The sequence below is a fragment of the Platalea leucorodia genome (assembly GCF_965183815.1).
Source record: "Platalea leucorodia genome assembly, chromosome: 5".
In the NCBI taxonomy this organism is placed as follows: Eukaryota; Metazoa; Chordata; class Aves; order Pelecaniformes; family Threskiornithidae; genus Platalea; species Platalea leucorodia.
Genome location: NC_138827.1, coordinates 78806340 through 78825317, shown reverse-complemented (window position 1 = coordinate 78825317; position 18978 = coordinate 78806340). Strand labels below are relative to the sequence as shown.

Sequence of the window (18978 nt, the reverse complement as noted above, 5' to 3'; positions counted from 1 at the left end):
AATGAAAAAGAGCAACCTGTTCATTCATAAGTGCAAGTGCAACACACGGACAGTATTACATGAATCTTGCTACCAATATAGCTTTTTAACTTATGAGAATATTGAAAAGTAAATGAACAATTTATAATGATAACTCTAATTATACTTAGGAGTACATTGGCTTGTGATTATACTGCAAGAGCTGTATAGCACTCAGGCTAAAACCAAGAGATGGATTGCCATACACAAAACTGATCTTCATCACAGATTTGCAGCATTTGGAAGTGAATGTGAGCATTTGTGTTTGCTCAGATCCATAATTTTGGAATGATTTTCAGTAGTTTTGGATGGTTCCCAAATTCAGCACTCCAAATATTCCAGTGCAGCGATCTGGGATTTTATGTTAGTTTTCTGACTGTATTTTACATTGACTTTCTTAGTTCCCATTTGGCAGTATTTACTTGGTAACAGGACATTATAGCCCTCAAAAGGGTAGCTTTCTAAAGCAATATTCGTATTTGAAGCTTTGCATGTAGTTTTATTAAATTCAGAAGAGCCGCTCTATTACAATACACTTCCATTTATCCTCTGTTGTGCTTCCCATATCCCAGGGAGAAATTTCCACGCTGAGAAGACAGATTGTTTCCACCAATTCCTTACCCTAAGGGCTCTAGCTTTAATTCCTGCCAAATATTCCCTTGAACTCCCAGGTGCAGACTGTTGCAAGCTGCATCACAGTATCCAACTCAACACATCATTCTGACTTGCTTGGAAGACCAAGGTTTTGTCCTTCGCCAATCATAGCCTCTCTTTAGAAGTCTTCTCTTGGTAGTTTTTCCATTAAGTTCTTCCACCAGGACACAGGTCAATGAACTTGCCCCTGGGATTGTATCTATCTTGTACATTGTATGATGTACATTTCTGGTACATCGGAAAGAGTTTAGATGCTTTTGTTACCTTTTAGCCCTGTCTGAAACATGTAGGGCAAGGTGTTCTTGCTAGAGAACACCTCTTAGAAATTCATGATGTAACCATTTCCCCAGTGTGAATTGTTTTCATAAATGAAATGGTTTGAAACAATAAGAACAAAGCCAGATCTAATAAAACACACGCATGCGCGCACGCACACATGTATGTATACACACCCACAGCCCACATATACAGAAGCCTTTTGGAAAGCATTTGTAGTACCCTATTTAAAAGTATACCCTCCAAGCTACATAGTTTGGACATATGTGAGAAATAAAGTGTTTCACACTCCAGCAGTTTTTCTGTAGCTTTCTTTGCCTTCTTAACTAATATATCTGTGACATATAAGATGCTACACAGATTTCTACAAGGTTAACTTTAATGAGGAGAGCTTAGTGTTTGATATGTTATGTTGTTTTCAGTGGATCAGGAACACCACTTTCAAGACAAATACTTGTTTTATCGATTTTTGGATGATGAGCATGAAGATGCCCCTTTGCCAACCGACGAAGAGAAAAAGGAGTGTGATGAGGAGCTACAGGACACTATGCTTCTTCTGTCTCAGATTGGGCCGGATGCTCATATGAGGATGATTCTCAGAAAACCGTAAGCAGATTAATGAGTTAATATTACACATGGGCCTTCCTTCTGACATGGAATCAAGAGAAATCTACATTTATTATCAGGCGTCCTTTGGCCAGTTATTTTACTTCAGTGCCAGTTTGTTCAACCTCTAAAGGTTTAAAGTCCATATTAAGTCATTTCCAGTCCATACTAATGCTTATAAGTTGAACTGTATGTTGAGAATAACCACCAAAGGCTATGAATGCCATCATACTCACCTTGGGGAAAATGCTGCATTATGAGTTTTTATTTCATTTCTGAGTCTCCCCAAAAGTAAGTTGCAGATAACAGAAGAGTCCTGCTCCGTTAACACTTTCTGTGTAGACATGCCATTCAATTAACTATGCTGCTTTCAGTTATTGTGAGTGAGTAGGGTGGTGGGATGGCAGCACAGCAGGTACCTTTCAATTACAGTTGTCAGTGGCAGCCATTGATTGGATTCATCCTTGGTAGAACTTTATTGAATTAAGATAGGCTGGACTTGGCCTGTTGTAGTTTGCTAGCAACGTGTGAAATGTGGCTCTGTGGGTTTATTTATCCATTCTTATTGTTATAAAATCAATACATTAAAAAAAAATGCTTTCTGTACCTAGGCCACAGAGGACGTCTGCCTAACCTTTTCATAGCTGTCAGATCATGTCCTCTCACTCATCGGTTGGCTAACCATCCTTTCAGCAATACATTCTGATCACACTGAAAACTGTGCTAAAGACCTTTTTTACAGGCAGCTTTGTAGTGACTTTAAAGCAACCGGAATAAACTCGGTTTGACCCTCCATTGAAGGCAACCTCTTCATTATGCAGATAGTGTTTAGGGGCCACTGAAGACATATTTTACTGCTAATTAAGCACACTGAGAATAATGGATTACTTAAGGTCATCTTCACTGAACTTGTAAGGGTCAGTTCAAGAAAGATAAGTACACAAAGCTGGATCCTGCTCCTTTGAGGCTATTGGCAAAGCTTGTCTTTGCTATGGGATAGGATTGGGCCTTGCCTACAGCGTGAGAACAATTTTTATACTAAAAATGTTTTGAATCCACTTAACACAAGTGCTTGCTCCTGTTCTGTTTCCATTTGTATCCTTTCCCTGCTCCATTCTTGTCCCTGTGTTGTCTCTTTAGATCATAAGCTCATTTAGATGGCAATTTTCCAAAAACTTGCTAAAAGCATTGAATTTCAAAAAGGGCCATCAGATACTTGTGCTTGTAAGAACAGGTAACACTGCCAGGCAGCAATAGTTTTAAAAGTCTAAGTTCTCTTTCCTCTGTTTATTAGAGGTCTAGTCAAACACAACCAAAGGAGCACTCGCTCCCTGTTGCACAAAACAGATAGACAAACCAGACTGGGAGCATGGTGCTTCCATAAACCCTTATGGTGTCAGGGAAGTGAGGTGTTTTCTCCTCACAGAGATGTCCTGTGCATTCTCTACTGAGGAGTGAAAGAGGGCTTCTTGCACCCATGAGCAGATGCCGGTCATTAGGAGACTGTGAGCAGTGCTATGTGTGCTGTGACCCTATACCTCTGCGCTATCTCCTTTGCCTCAGGCTGACTGAGCAGGTTGGCTCTTGGAGAATTGTCCCCTTAGGTTATCATGGTTTTTGGCTGCCTGCTACATTTGCTTTCCATCATGACTTTCAGAGCAGCCAGTGTAAGTTTACCCTGTCAGGATGAATGTTGATTATCATCCACACTCCTTGCAGAGAGCTGAAAGGCTGGAATGATGCTGTGGAAAGTATTGCTCTCCATTCTGTGTCATCACTTGCACAGCATCACCCGAAAGAATATTCATAGGAGATTTTTCATGCAACATAGTGAGAGGAAAGAGGTTTTCTCAAGACTGACAGCCGTCTGACATCTTTCCCTATCCCTGAAGGTGCTTATTTTTGCTGCCCTTTGCTCATGGAAGCATGCTTGTACTGTCAGGCACCATATTAACTACTGTTCTAGTATTCAGTTTACATGCGTTATGATTTTGTTAGTTGAAAATCCACCCTGGGCTGTGCTGTATCAAAGCTGTTAAAATCTCCATGAATCCTCAGAGTCCTGCTAGTTTTGCCTAGGCACGATTACAGCTGCCAAAAGTTCAAGGAATTGTCAGGGCTTCGGAGACACTGGCTCGAGCTGACCTGAGCAGGACCCACAATTTTCAAACCAACACAGCTGCATTTTATTATAGTCACCATTTCCGGAGAGGTTGCAGAACTCAGATAATTACCCTGAAAGAAATAAGACAATATTCTTTGATGAGAAGATTACTTTGAGAATTTGATTGTATAATGAAGCTGTTGCTTTGAAAGGTACTTTCTATTGTTCAAAATCTGAAAATCTCTAGCAAAAAGTGTCACTTGTTTTGACAGCCGACTTAAAAAATTCTCTGTTTATTACATTAACTGCAGCATTTTAACTGTCAAACTGTGAAAGAATGTTCTATAGTTTAAAAAACAGAATAGAGCTCACGGAAATTTTTGGCAGGCTCTTGTTGCTATTGGGTGGGCTTTTTTTCTTTGGAAACACATACACTGTGAATGTGAAAATAGCTTTTTGTGAAGTAGCAAACACAGCTCTCTGCCTCTCATAATGCCTGGAGCACAGGTGCAGACCTTGAGCAAGTGCCTGGAAAAAATATTATAGAATTAACACAGCTCTTCCTTACAAGCTTTTCAATCTTTCAGTATGAAAATACATCGGGAAAACATTTTTCCAGTTATTTTTATTTTATTTTAATGGTGTTCAGGTACAGCTAACTTGATGGTAAACCCTAATTGAATAGGATGCTATAATACAAAGCTAAACACAATAATAACAGGAGTCTTTAAAGGAAGAATGATATTCATCAGACAACAGTATTTAACTCACAGGATGTTATAGATTATATTCTTTTTTAATACTCTAGACTACAGTAACTTAGCAGTATGACTGAAACAATAAATCTGTGTTATATACTCTTGGTGACTTCACTCAGCAAATCTTTTTCTCAGTACAAAGAGTGTTTGATTCCACATGTGATCAGTAATCAAATTTTAATGTCACTTGCAGAAGTAAGCTCGACAGTATGCTAGGGAGAGGAAGTTAAAACAAATCTAAAGATGGTAAACAGCACAAAAAATGTATATAATAAAATAACAACTTAATTATTGCTAAGAATGTATAGCTTCTTTAAGGTCTTGTAAAAATTAAGCAAGATACATTTATTCTCTTGTTCTTAAAATTCTTTATTTAGATATCCCACCCAGCTGTTAGTAGTAAGAACCATACTGGATTTCTCCATAAAGACTGTATTAAGTTACATAGTCCTTGGTGGCGTTTCCTGCCAACGACATTTAATAAACCAAGTGTTATTCCTGGGACAGGGAATATAGATTATCTTTCCACATATCAGTTCACTGAGGTTTACAGATATTGTATGTGGTAAATGGTATTTATGGAGTTAATCAAGGAGCACTGATTCAAGTACAAAGATTATGTAATTAGCTTCCTTGCTAGAGTAAGTGAACATGCATTCACTTTCACATTCAGACACAGGTAGTGGGTAAAATTATTCATGTCTCCTATATATTCTTTATGGTACTTGAAGACAAAATTTGCACTCTGGAAATATATGCTTATTTGATGTATAATCACAATGTTATGGGGTCTCTGATCTTTTCCCTTGTTCTTATTATCTGAGAATTTTCTGGTTAGCTGTGTAAGAAAAATAACCCATTATATTGCTTGTACATACATGGTTTATCAATGGCAAAGTCCTATGTTATTGTCAACATCCTAGTCACAGAGAAGCTCAATGTCGCTGACCTTGATAAATTCTCCAAACTCTGAACAGTTTTTATTGATCACTTAGTATCACCTGAGTTCTCCTGTCCATTAATGTGTGGCCTCGTTCTCTACCTATTCCATTTATTATCCTGTCTATAACCAGCTATTGCTGTTAGAATGTGTCCCCTTCAGAAACTAGGTCTTTACACAGCAGGATCCTACAAATCAACATCAGTGGGTCACCACACAGGTTTTACAGAAGCAGTGATGCCTAATATCTCTCCACGTGACATCTGCAGAAGCAGAAGTAAGGACTGGCTACGTCCACGATAGATTGTCAGTCCCCCCGGTGTGCTAACACAGGAGGCAAATGGACATACTGAAAGAAGAGTGTACCCTTTTGTCTTGATAGAGGTCTGATGTAGTAAGACATCATCCTTTTATATTTTAATTTCATGTAGAAATTTGTTGTTACACTATGTTTTCCGTTTTCCAAGACATGCTGGTTTTGCAAGCATGTAATAAAATTAAAGTTGTTACTTCCTATGGGAAGTATTATTTGTTAAAATCCTTACCTTGTGTTTCTTAAACCTCCAGTGAAAGGTAGCTAGTGCTGGCTTAGCTTTATTCTGTACTTAATTAAGCTGCTACTGCCCCACATAAATCACTAGGAGTGGCAGCCTTATAATTTCAAGCTAAATTTAGAAATAGTGAAGAGTATTTTGAGTCACTAGAGGGCATAGCAGTACCAAACCAGTTTCTGTTTCTCCCTTAACAGTTTATTCCATTCTGTATGAGAACAGAATAATTTCATCCAAAATGTTTTTTGTCTAAATTGGTCTTTAATCTGGGTAACAATAAATGCATGTCATTGGTAAGTGAAGAACAGATGAAAAATATAGCTTGCTTAGCAAAGAAGATGCCAGTTGTCCTTATGTTTTCTATGACTTCTTCAGTACTTCCGTCATCAAACTTCTTTTGCAAAAAGATGCAATATAACTCCAGAGTGACATGATTGCTGGGTACTCCCTCTGCCTCACACATGATTTAGACAGACTGTTGAACCAAGAGGTGATTAGGCAGAAAACCTGTAGAGCGCTATATTTCTTTATATGACTTTCCTGATCCTCTAGATGCTAGAATCTCCTGTAATATTGACATTTTAGGAGGAAAACTTCTATCAGAAAGGTTCATTGTGACATTTCTTTTAGGGCTGTCCAGAGTTTCAACTGTGCTGTTAATTCTTTTGACGCCATGCATTGCAGGCAGCGGCGTTTGGAACTGCGCACTAGCCTGTTCTTAATGCGAGCATGTAAACCTTCTCCTTGGAAACTCCTGCCCCTGCACTGGACTTCCTGTATCCCATTTCCTCACATCTTAAATTTATCCTCTCTCCCTTCTTATGACTAGGTGGCTCTTTTCTTCTGTTTTTGGCCCATTAATTTAATTGCTTATATTCTGCTTTTCACAAATCTAAAACGTACTGTTTGAAAGGACTTAGTCCTATAAAAGTAACTTGGGATAATGCTTTAGAGGCTTTCTTCTCTGTGTGTGTATGTAACTCCAATGCACTGTCTGAAATTATATCACATGAGAATTTTTCCTTTTAGAAAATAAAGTTGTATTAGACACTTTAACTGAAGAGAATCTTGTGAGTGGGAAAAAGATTAGGAGTTACTCACAAGCTCCTACAACTCCTTCTCATGGGTACCATTTATTAGATCCTCCAAAGCATCTCTGACACACTGCAGTCCTCAGAGTATTTGTGCCCTTTTTTAGCAATCAGAAAATTTTCCAATGTGTAGGCTACAGAAATGCAATTATTTCAGTCACAGTGGCAGTCTCATTCCTCATTGTGCTATAGGAGGATTATTCCTTCATCAATGCATGCTTTTTATTAATGGCAGCTTCTTGTATTTTTCAGTGAGAGAAGTTGAAACCACTGAGTGGTTCTTACTTACCTTTGTGGCTAAACAACAGTACTCACCATTAACTCTATAGCAGTCATTTACTGTCCTCCAAGATGCACTTCTGCCTCTTCCAGTTTGTTCAGCAGAAATTCACGCACTCCTTTACAAACCACTACTGTTGTCTGTTTGCTACAACTAATTAGTGCCGCATGTGAAAATAGTGCAGGTCCCACACATGGGAGTCCTTCTGAAAGGAACAGATCTTTATGTACCATTTCTGATTTATCTGACCATTTTACATATAGAACACTTGATTTCATCAGGAAAGCTACCTGATCAGGATCTCTCTAAGGTTGTTGCCATGGATGCTGCTCGATGTCATTCAGGTGGTTCATAGCACTTCCATCCTTTGTGTGTTTCAGTCCTCCGGCCAGAACCATCATTCAGTCCCTGTTTAGTGAGGATGTACCCTTCAGTAGACACTACAACAGCATTTTGTGTTGTTTTGTACTTCTCTGAAGCATTTATTTTGGGCATTTATTGCATTTTGCTGTCCTTTTTATCTTTTCTCTATAGGCCTGGCCAGAGAACTGTAGATGACTTAGAAATTATATATGAAGAACTTCTTCACATTAAGGCCTTATCTCATCTTTCTACCACAGTAAGTATTTTTAAAAATATAACTCATCACCAAAAGGGAGGTTGAATTTTGACTTCTGGTGCTTTATTGGAGCGCCTACAACCCTTTGCATTTATACTTTCCATGCAAAGAAGTTATTCCCACCTGTGAGGACCGCCCAAGCACTATGCAGATGTAGGTTGTCTTTTGGATATCAGATATAATTCTCTTCACGTTTTTCTGCACAGCCCCTACCTCACTCACTTGGCACAGGTGCCTCCGTCTCGGTCCATATCTGAGTTTAAATTAAGATGCATGTAATCTGACCTGCCACCTGGGACTGTGGTGCTACTGAATTTTGCAGAATAGATGTCTGATTTATGTGCTATAAGAACTCTTGTCTTGAACCAGTTAGGAGGAAGAATTACACAGTGCAGAAAGGTGTACTGTGCAGTGCTGGCTGCTTGGAGTTTGGTCATTGAGTGAAGGAAACCTCATCAGACATACTCTCTCTGAGTGGGCAAGAACAGTGCAGAGAACCAAGAATAAATGAAATAAATAGAGAAAATGCCTGGAGGAGAGAATGCAACTGTTCAAAGTCTCACCATCGTTGACACACTGTAGGCAACTGAAACAAGCTAAATAGCACTTTACTTTGTAGCAGCAAGAAGCCAGTCAGAAAGTAGATTTATGTTTGACAATAGCTTCTTTGGAAGCTCTTGGTATTTTCAGTAATTCTCAGCTAACTTGGATAGATGCAGCTAATTATGAAACTGCATTACAGAAGGATAGTACGCTGTGCAAACATATAACACCTGAGCAATGGTTCTCAAAAAGAATATGCATCCAGAGTTGGTAACTGAACTAAGAGGGAACAGCCAGCAAAAATTCTTAAGCATCTCTGGTATGTATGAAAAAAGTATTTAAAGAAAGACTTCTGTAAGATCCAGAAATGACCCTTTTCAAATTAAACAAAAGAAACTACCCAAGATAGACAGATACTGAGAGGGAGTGGAGAATACTCTTGATACTACAGACTTAACCCAGAACAAAAAAATCCGAAGCACAAAATATTTCTAGCTCAGAAGAATTTCAGACTTGAGGTCAGAATCCACAGCAAGTGGCATATAGAACAAGTATGGCAAATGATACAAACTGCAAGAAATACTTGGCATTTTGAATAAGTGCAGGTGATTCCACGTTTTTAGTAAGAACTTGGAAATGGCAGCCTATTGCATGCAGCATGAACTAAAGCAGAGGACAGAAACCATGACTAGCTTAGAGGAAATCTTCAGAGGAGCAACAGACAGCATTGCTCCTATGAACCAGAAGATTAATGGTCAATCGACTTGAAAGCAAATGGAATGTTTATTCATTTTAAGCAAGGCATAATTCCTAAAGTAATAAGTTTTCTAGATATGCCACAAGCAGCAGGAAGTAAAATGGGTAAAATTCAAGTTGCATGGTGGTGAACTAATCCCTGCTAGAGAAGCCTGTGAAGTTAATGTATGAATGAAAACCAATTATATAATACCGTGTTAAAAACAAATCAAATTCTTGACTTCATCAAGGGGATTCATTCACTGCAAAGGAAATGACTGAAACAACTGAGAAGACATCTGAGGGTGTACATGGATAGGAACGCTCTCTACAATGTGCAGAACAGTGCTAGTGGGGTTGTATTTCCTGTACTTATGACAGCATCATTGCCTTCAGGCAGAGGTTATAAAAGAGTTTGGTGAGCTTATTGTTATAGGAATCACAGGCCTGTGGGTGCGATCACTGGTCGGTATACTAAAAAACCCTGTCCAAACACCTCTGTTTATCCCTCTTCTTCTCCAGAATGCAAACAGGGAGTGCTTTGCACTGGCTCTCAGGAAGGAGTTCTGGCAGAGGTGGCTGGTGTGGTACATTCATGCTTGGTGCCTGAGCAAAGGTTTGGTGGGTGCCTTTAGGACATCAGAGCCTGAATTTGTCCTCCCATCTTGGGAGATGCAGCCTCCAGACTCTCATCTGGATTGTGTCCAGAATTTGAGAGTTCCTCCCCAAGTTTTAATTCGTGACCTAAAATTTTTTTCAGTTTAAACAGTGAGAACGGGGTGAAAATACTACTGCTAAATATATGTTGGAGCCAGCTTTTGGTCTCTATTTGGCACGGTTAAGTTACACGGTAGTAACTCTGAAACATGGATTGTGACCAGCTGACATTCTCTGAGAACAAGAATCCCACTGCTTGGAAATGGGCCTCCAAGCCCTTGGAGACTGGCGGTTGTATGAGGAAAGACATGTAGCACATAGGAAAACACAGGATAATATGAGGTTCTCAGTGCTGCTGCTATTTTGTGAAGTAACGCTAACAGTGTTTAGAGCGAGAAAAAGCAGTTGTAAGCAGTGTCTCACTAGAGGCAACTGCCCAGTCAGTCATAAGAGCTAATCAAACCAGAGAAATACGAACCCAGTGAGGAGCAGGCTGACACCAAGGGCAGTGTCACATTCTCCAGTTCCTGGAAGAGGTAGTGAGCTGGATGTTTTGCCTAGGAAGCTGTCAGGTGGAGAGGGGCCTCAGCAGGTCCAGATGGCTGTGACTCACAGCTCGACACAGCAGAAGTCGCCAGACTTACATCAGTAAGGGGAAGGGTACTGATTTCTCAGGGAAGAACAGGAGTACTGCAGAGCCCCATGAAGTAATTGACAATTGCTAGCTATCTCCTGTAATAGATCAGCTCTTACCATTTGAAATTTTCCATCATGTTAATTGTTAATGATGGTTTCACCTGTGTGTGTATGAAGAAAGATGTGGAGACCTGTATCTTAAAGATGCCCTTGTCTGAGCCATTTGGAACCAGGAAATGTAGAGGCTCATGTTCTGTAAAACCGATCAATCAGTAGGAAATAGGACATCAAGTGAAGCAGACCATTGTCTGGCTGTGTGACTCTGAATGAGTGCTAAATGATACAGAGGGAAGGAAAGCAGTGACTGGGATATATTACGCGGCTTCCTCTCACCAGGAAGAATAAGATACGTATAAAAACTGTAATTTTTCTCTCTTTATTTTAAGGTAAAGCGAGAATTAGCAGGTGTCCTCATTTTTGAGTCACATCCCAAAGCAGGAACGGTCTGTAAGTAAATGGAGTCCTGTCAGATCTTCTTTCTCATCTGTGGCATGAACATTTAAATTCTTAATGTTTAAATGACAAGAGCAAAACTTGGATGCACTCTTCAAACTTGACTGGCACTCAGTGTTTAAAACCTGGGGTAATAGGTGTTGGCTTAGTCTGTTGCTGATTGCAGGGACAGTATCAAAATTAATTCTATATCCTTGTTTGGATGTATGTATCACGTACAATTTGGGTGTGTTTTTATCTAGAATTTTGGGTTGCACCAATCTCTATTTAAAATATATTTTAATAATATCCTTGTATTAAAAGAAAACTTGCTGCACAAAATAAGGGATTTAAAATGTTAAATTACTCAGATGTGTTTATACTGAGAAGTTTTAGCAAATGAATTTCAAATACACAGCCACTAGAGAATTGGGTTAGAACATGGGGCTACTGGTGGGATCCAAATCTGTGTGCTGATTAGTAATTGATAACCTGACATGTATCGATAAAGTCGTTGTTACAATTGTCGTGGAAAACAAAAGCAACTTTCACGTCAGTGTAATAAAATAACTACTATGTGGGTGTGGGGGTTTTTTTCTAAAATCTGAAGGCAATTGCTTTTAAAATCATAGTATGCCCTTTTTCAAGGTAGACATTAATATGACTGCAGTAGAGTTACCTTGAATTTTATTGAGTGCAGAATCTGGCCCATTTATATTTTGAATAACTATATTCTCACCATAAAATGTTTTCTCTCTCTTGTAGTATTTAATCAGGGAGAAGAAGGTACTTCTTGGTACATTATCCTAAAGGGATCAGTAAACGTAGTCATTTATGGCAAGGTATTTTTTTCAGAAGCCTTTTTATATGATTCTTATTATTGAAATTGTAAGGGTAAACTTTGAAGGAATACAGTTTAATTTAGAGCAAAATTGCTTTGTCTGAGGAAACAAATTGAATGTAATTTTATTAAGAAATGATCCAGTGGCTTCACTGATTATACTTCCAGTTGATTGCTGTGTAATTTCGGGATATATTACACACCTTCTGAATATAATGCAGCAGAATTACATCAGTATCTTTAGGACAAAGTCATTTGCTGGAATTTGGTGAATTGCCAGACTTCTGTCTCCTAGGGGTTTTTGCCCTGTCCCTTTACCACCATATTCTCTTGCATTTGTATGACTAACTTTTCTCATGCATGTCAGGCATGTCTGACAGAAGTACTGCTTTGTGACTAGTGGTTCTCAGCTTGGATGAACTCCTCCCAGATTTATGCCAGCTCTTTGTTTTAGTTAAGCTATAGACTGAAAAGCATCTCTATTAAATTTCCTGTTTATGAGAGAGATTTTTCAAGGCAAAAAATGGGACTTTAGTGTACAGCCATCCCTTGAATCTTTAAAAATCCCTGCTTCCCTCTTGATTTCTCATTCAGTGTCTGAGAATCCTCCATTCTGAACACCAGGCGTTTCACCAAAATCTAGCATAGAGGCCCTGGTGCTAAGTCTGTTCCTAAGTAACCCATATTCAGCTACATTTTTTACATCACTGGGTGGGCCAGATCCTCTGTTACTACAAATTTGAGTCAGTGGAGCACAGCTGATGTACACCAGCTGAGGATGTGGTGTTATATGTTATTTCTGCAAACTTGATTTTATTTTTTAGGGCCTCTATAAATAAAAAACAAACAACTCAACAACTTTCTGTCTTCAGCAGGGCTAGAAGAGTCCTTCAAGCTGAATGTAATTTCAGAGAACAAGACAATTCTTTTCTATTCTTGCCTTTCTTTAGTAATAGTAATAACCAGCTATCAAGTATTGTTTCCTAGTCATTATTTTGGCTGTTGATTCCCTGCCAAATAGATTTGTTTTGGTATTTGATTGTGAAGTCCGGTGTTTGTACAAGGACTTTCAATAGAATCCAGTGTAATGATGGGTTTCTGCATGTAAATGTTTTGCTCTGTGCAGGGTGTGGTATGTACTCTACACGAAGGAGATGATTTTGGCAAGTTAGCGCTTGTGAATGATGCTCCCAGAGCAGCATCCATTGTTCTGCGTGAAGACAACTGCCACTTCTTGAGAGTAGACAAGGAGGACTTCAACAGGATCCTTAGGGTAAGAGTGGGAAGGGCCAACCCAACAGCATGGTATCAGAACTTGCAAATTTTCCTAGAGTCTGTCTTATTTCTATGGATGTATTGATATTGATAATCTTGTTTGAAGTGTCCTTAATTGCAGAACAGAGGTGTGACAGTCTAGAAGATCAAGTAAAGAATATATTAATCATCTTTCCTCTTTTTCTGTTCCTAGCTCAGCCACGATAATGGGATCAAATGGGATATTTTGTCTCTCGCATTTCTGTTGCCTAGAATTGCCTAGAAGTGCTCGGTTTTGCCTTATGCTGTCCAGGATTTCTGGGTGATCTTCCATTCAAATATTGAATAAAACAAGATCACCCATTCTCCCAGATAGGTCAGTGTCAGGTACCTTAAACTCAATAGATTCAAGGCAGAATCAAGTGGCAAATTAAATAAGCTATGGGCAAATTAAATAAGCTAGTGGCAAATTAAATAAGACACAGATGTCTTTATCAGAGAGCTCTAGAAGGATACTCCCAGACTAATTTTACAGTTATTCACGTTAGGGCAAATGTGTTCCAAAGTCCAGCTGTAATTCTGTAAATACAGGCTGTTTTGCGATCATTCGTAGTGTAGGAAGTCAAACCCAGTATCATCCTGTATTCGAATGTATACATGCCCAGTATTGCAGCAATAAAGCCAGTCCAGACAGAGTACTGTGCTCAAAAAATGCGGTAAGATTGTGTTTACTGTACGAAAGGGAGCAAGGATCCCATTGGCAGTAAGGTTGCGTTGGCCATGGAGACTTCCAACTAATTTAGCTTTGGTTGATACTTTAAAGAAGATCAAAGTCCATAGTCTTACTGATTTTCATCTATGTTATTTGAATGCACATTATATTTAATTCTTATTTTTTTCTTTTTCTACTATGATCTGGTAGTAGAAAATGAAAAGTTTACTGACAGTTTACTGAGCTAAGACTTACCATTTTTAAGTGCCTTTTTTTTTTAAAAAGAGAAAAGTCAGATTATAGATAATAATGTTCATATAAAAGTGGGGATAGAGATTACATTACATATGGAAAGTTTGGGAGGGGACTTTGGTTTTTGACAAACTTTTTTTCCTTTGCCATAGCCAGAGATTTTTCGTGTCGGTCTTGCTCTAGTCCCTCCCATAATTCTCTGCCTCTTCCCCCAGTGCCAGTGCTTCCCTCTTGATTCTGCCTGTGAGAAAAGCAGAATAAAGATAGATAAATACAGGGGAAAAGAACCAACCCCAGTCTTTTGTGTTTGAAAGTCGTGCACTTTTTCAGAGTAACTAATCAGCCAAATCGGGTGGAATTACTTTATTAAATGTAATTTGTCTTGCAGGATGTGGAAGCAAATACAGTAAGACTCAAAGAACATGACCAAGATGTCTTGGTGTTGGAGAAGATCCCAGCAGGAAACAGAGTTTCTAATCAAGGAAATTCACAGCCTCAGCACAAGTATGTTTTCATTCAATAGTGCAAATGTCAGACAATGATTAACCTTTTCATATGGTATTATTATCCAAACAATAGCATATTCCCCCTTTCTATGGAAGAATGCAGTGCATATAAAGTTTTTTTTTAATCATCAGCAGATCACATGCCCCATACTGGATAATATATCCATTTCCAGCAGCACACCAGTTCTATGTCTTTACACAATAATTCTCTAAAGATCTCACTGTAAATACTTATCTCATGTAATAGCTTCTAAATAGACTGCACATGGAGAATGCTGAAACCCTATTAATCTGAGCTACTGTGTAAAAGACATAAGGAAAATACATTGTTTTATTGTTAAGTACAGATATTTTCATTTTGGATTTTGAGCTCTGGATTCTAATAAGAGTTTGCTAGGTACAATTTATATACAAAACAAAGATCTCATGCAATGAAAGTCGCACAGCTTATCTTACAGAATAGGTTTGCACTGTAATAACAATATTCATCATATTTTCTTTACTTTCTTACTGAAAGGGAAAAAGTACAATTCTGTTTGGATACTACTGTGATAAGAGTAGAGTGAGGCTATTATCATTCCAAATGTTGGTAAAACCCCTAAAGGCTTTGTAAATGTGTTATTTGCAAATGGATGCACAATTTTCTTCAGAAATGCTCGAACAGCTCCAACAAAATAAGCACTAAGAAGTTTTGAATCCTTTATCCTGGACCTTACTTTTTCTCAAAGAAAGAGCTAATTTACTGTGAGATATTTTGGGTACAGTTTTTATCTGATCTGGGATTTCATATACCTATTTTATCTGCATAACTGAATATAAAGATTCGTAAAGATCTGTGAAGGGTTGAGTAAACCATGCCTTGTATTTTATGTACACATTTCACATATTTCAGAAACTGCCATTTCATCTTTCACTTGATCTATTAGAAAAACAAACTATGCTACCAGGGAAACATGTACTCTTACAACAAATTTTTCTTTGTCTAAATGAGGGGAACTTGACTGCAGCCAGTGGATTTGCAACAGCAGCTGCAATGCACAGCAACTTGGTCATAGATTTAAATCCATTTTCTTTGTTCTGATATATTTTTCATGCTTTCAAAAGTGAAAGCTTCGTTTAAACATATTTCAAACACTAACTTCCTTGCAAACTCTTTGCACCAGCATTATTTGTATTATTTAACATGTTCAGAATTTGATAAAAATAGCTAGAGACATTTATGGTGCCTGGTTAAGTTAGGCTGTATTTTAGAGTTTACATTCCAGGAATATTTTCAGGTAAAGCTCAGAACTTCATTTCTGTAAATATTTTATGCATTTGGTCAGCGTTTGGGTACTATCAGTGTGCCAGCAAGGGAGCTTTTGCTGGTAACAATGAAAAATAGACATAAGCTACACAAAAGAGGAAGCTACCTTGAAAGTTCACTGTCTGCTTTTCAGCAGTCAGATTACTTTGTTAATAGTGTGTTGGAAGTGTCTTTTTGTTTAAAATCTTTCAAAGTGAGTTCACTGGTTTTCAAGATGACATTTCTTTTGCTTCTTTTGTTAGTAAATAGAGTAAGTGGCTACATTTATGCTTGAGAGTCCAAATCAAAGTTACTGATGTATTCTGATTTCCAGTAGTACTTTTTTCCATTCGCACTAGAGAAGTGTTCTGCATCCCAAAGTTGTTCCCTGAGATATCCAGTCAACCAAGAAACTCATTTTCTTCATCTTAGTCGTGGGGAAAACTTCACTTTGGGAGCAGATCCTCTCAGTTTGCAGTTTGGATTCTACTGCCTCCTTTACTGAGGAGGCATAGCTCCTACATAGCTCCCTGAGCCATGCTTTCAAACAGTGACAGTTTCACTTCGAAGGACTAGCTCTGAAGTTCTCACTCCCAAGATCTAACTCTTTATGGGTGATCACACTCATGCAGGGTGAATTCAGCAGCCTTGCAAGTCACTTCACTGTTCATTTTCACTTTCATATTCAGAGTACAGCAACCTGTGATTTCTCTGCTTCACTCGCTTAGATACTTGGTTAGTATCTCTGCGAGAATGTGCACTGGCTTAACAAGTGTTTGTGTTCTTGGGACATCAATACAGTTCTTCCAAAGGGGTTGGCAGGTAAAAGAACTGTGACGGTCAGCGCTCAAAGTGAGGAGGAGCTCCCAGGAGCTCTGCTCCACCACTTATTTCTCAGCAGGAGCAGAGTATCTTCACTTCTCGGGGTTTTTTCTTTCTCTCTCTCTTTTTTTTTTTTTTTTTTAAGTTTCATACTTTATCAGTTGGATTCCAAAAAGAGGAAAAAAAAGATGCAAAGATTGAAAGAATGGAGGGAAAGACAGAAAAATCCGATCTGCAAGGAAAGAAAAAAAAGACAACAGGACAAGTTTAGCAATAACCTGTGATATTCTGCTGGTACTTAAAATCTTGCCAGTGTTTTTGCATGAAGCAGAAAAACCTGACTATTGCACTAGTTCTCTCACCTTCCTAAATGTACTCCAGGAAATCGTACAATCCTAAGTTTATCCACTTGAAAAACTTACTTACTTCGGCTATCTAAGGCATTGCACAAATCTGAAGATACAGTGTGCTGTTTCATTATCTGCCCCCATCTTCTCAGACCAGCCCGTCAGAGATGCTGAAAGAAATTGTTTCCTTGCTCTGACACCAATACATACCAGTTCTCATTTCATGCTCATAGTAAGTCTCTTAAGACCCTCTAATGACTGTGAATTGTTATCGTTACTGAGATATTTATTCTCAGTGGAGAAGCACTTCTGATTGCACTTTCCCAGGTTTGCACCAGTGCAGCTCTGCTGATTGTGGTGTAACTGTGGTGTTATACTGGAGTACTTGTGCAGGGAGGGGGCTGTCTGACATATCACACTCCCTGTGTAGGGTGGAGAGAGTTATTGCTCCCATTTTACATGGGGAAAGCCAACAAAGATTGTGAGTGAATTTGTCCCAAGTCACACAGAGGTTCTGGTCAGAGCAGGTATTTGTACTCTGGCTCTTGTCAGTCCTGGTCTTCTCACTGGTACACAACTGTTTCTTGATTAGCTGTTTTGCCTATGAGATGCTAACTACTCCTTTCCTTCCCTCAGGTATATTGTGATGTCAGGAACCCCAGAGAAAATTTTAGAGCACTTTCTAGAAACTATGCGCCCTGAAGCAACTTTAAATGAAGCAACAGGTATCTACATGGCAAAGGCTGTGTTATTATTACTGCATAAGATGGTCTTGCTGGGGGAACACCATGATGTGATGCTTTGACAAGCAGCTAGTGGTAGTTTTTTTCCCAGAATAAGAACTATACACTGCTCTGAAACAACCCTGAGAAAATCTAGGCAATTCAGATTTAAAGATAACAATCCACTCCTCCTAGCCCGCTCTATTGTATTTGTACTTTTGGTTCAGAGTAGAACAGCAAAATCTCAAAAGGTGCCAGACCACTAGTCATGACTTTAATTAGGCACAACTGTAAGGCCAGGACAGAGCATGCGTTACCACCTGATGATAATGGTACTCATACTTCTTGTTCTGGATGTCACTTAATACTGTGAAATAGCTTGATACCTCCATCCATTGTGTTATGCTAGTATAAGTGTTTCCAAATTTTCATATCCATATCACATTTAAAGTATCACAATTTAAATTACTTGTTTGTGATACTTTCCCATGTGCAGGGAAAGAATTGTTACTCAAAAGAGAAGAACTTAGCACACCATGGGCCAAGTCCCAAGAAAGCAAGCTGCTGCAGCTGCAGTTAATAGGCTGCTTTTCATTAGTGTAAAGAGAACAGAGAATTTGCATCTAGGGATATAGATACTTGCTGACTTACTATTAATAAGTATTTTAATTTTTAAAAAGAGTCAGGCACAAAAAATTCCTCCTAATTATGATAAAGTAATGCAGGGACTTTTATATTAAGCTACATAATATGGCTTTAGCAAGTTCTTTTTACATTGCAGATGTCTAAAGTATATATTCAAAGATGTTCTTCCATCCAATTAATCTGTTACTGACCTCATAGTATTCGAGAAACCTGTATAGTGGTCCATAAATGGTGGAAGAATTGAAAGATTACAGAAATCCTTTTACAGTGTGTGTTTTAACCACTTTTAAGAATAAAAATTATCCTTTTCATAGATACCTGTTTATTAGGATTACAAGCAGAACATTGTTCTTTAAGCCTGCAAGTATATAATCACAAGTTTACTATTCACAGTATGCATGTATTATACATTTTTCTAAAACAAATTATTTTTTAAATCTTTTAAAACTTTTCCCCAAAACATCCAATGACAAGATTATACCTATATCTTAATGGGATACAAAATGTCACAATTCACAAACAAAGCTATTTTTAAGAAACAGAAGCTCAGAGTGCTGGAAAATTGATTTTTTAGTTTATGCATTCCTTTAATTTAAGAACAGTTAAAATTCACTGTGCTCTGGATATTACGC

General features: G+C 38.3%; 1 protein-coding gene across 1 annotated transcript in view; it reads left to right on the top strand.

The window, feature by feature from the left end:
* RAPGEF4 (Rap guanine nucleotide exchange factor 4) overlaps nucleotides 1-18978 on the top strand; it is a gene marked incomplete at both ends in the record, with an annotated part of 155344 nt that overhangs the window by 102493 nt on the left and 33873 nt on the right. Inside the window, 7 exons of the mRNA XM_082311463.1 lie at nucleotides 1371-1554; nucleotides 7813-7897; nucleotides 10915-10975; nucleotides 11726-11802; nucleotides 12928-13074; nucleotides 14408-14523; nucleotides 17616-17704. Coding sequence (XP_082167589.1) covers nucleotides 1371-1554; nucleotides 7813-7897; nucleotides 10915-10975; nucleotides 11726-11802; nucleotides 12928-13074; nucleotides 14408-14523; nucleotides 17616-17704 — 759 coding nt within the window. The remainder of the gene's footprint in view (nucleotides 1-1370; nucleotides 1555-7812; nucleotides 7898-10914; nucleotides 10976-11725; nucleotides 11803-12927; nucleotides 13075-14407; nucleotides 14524-17615; nucleotides 17705-18978) is intronic.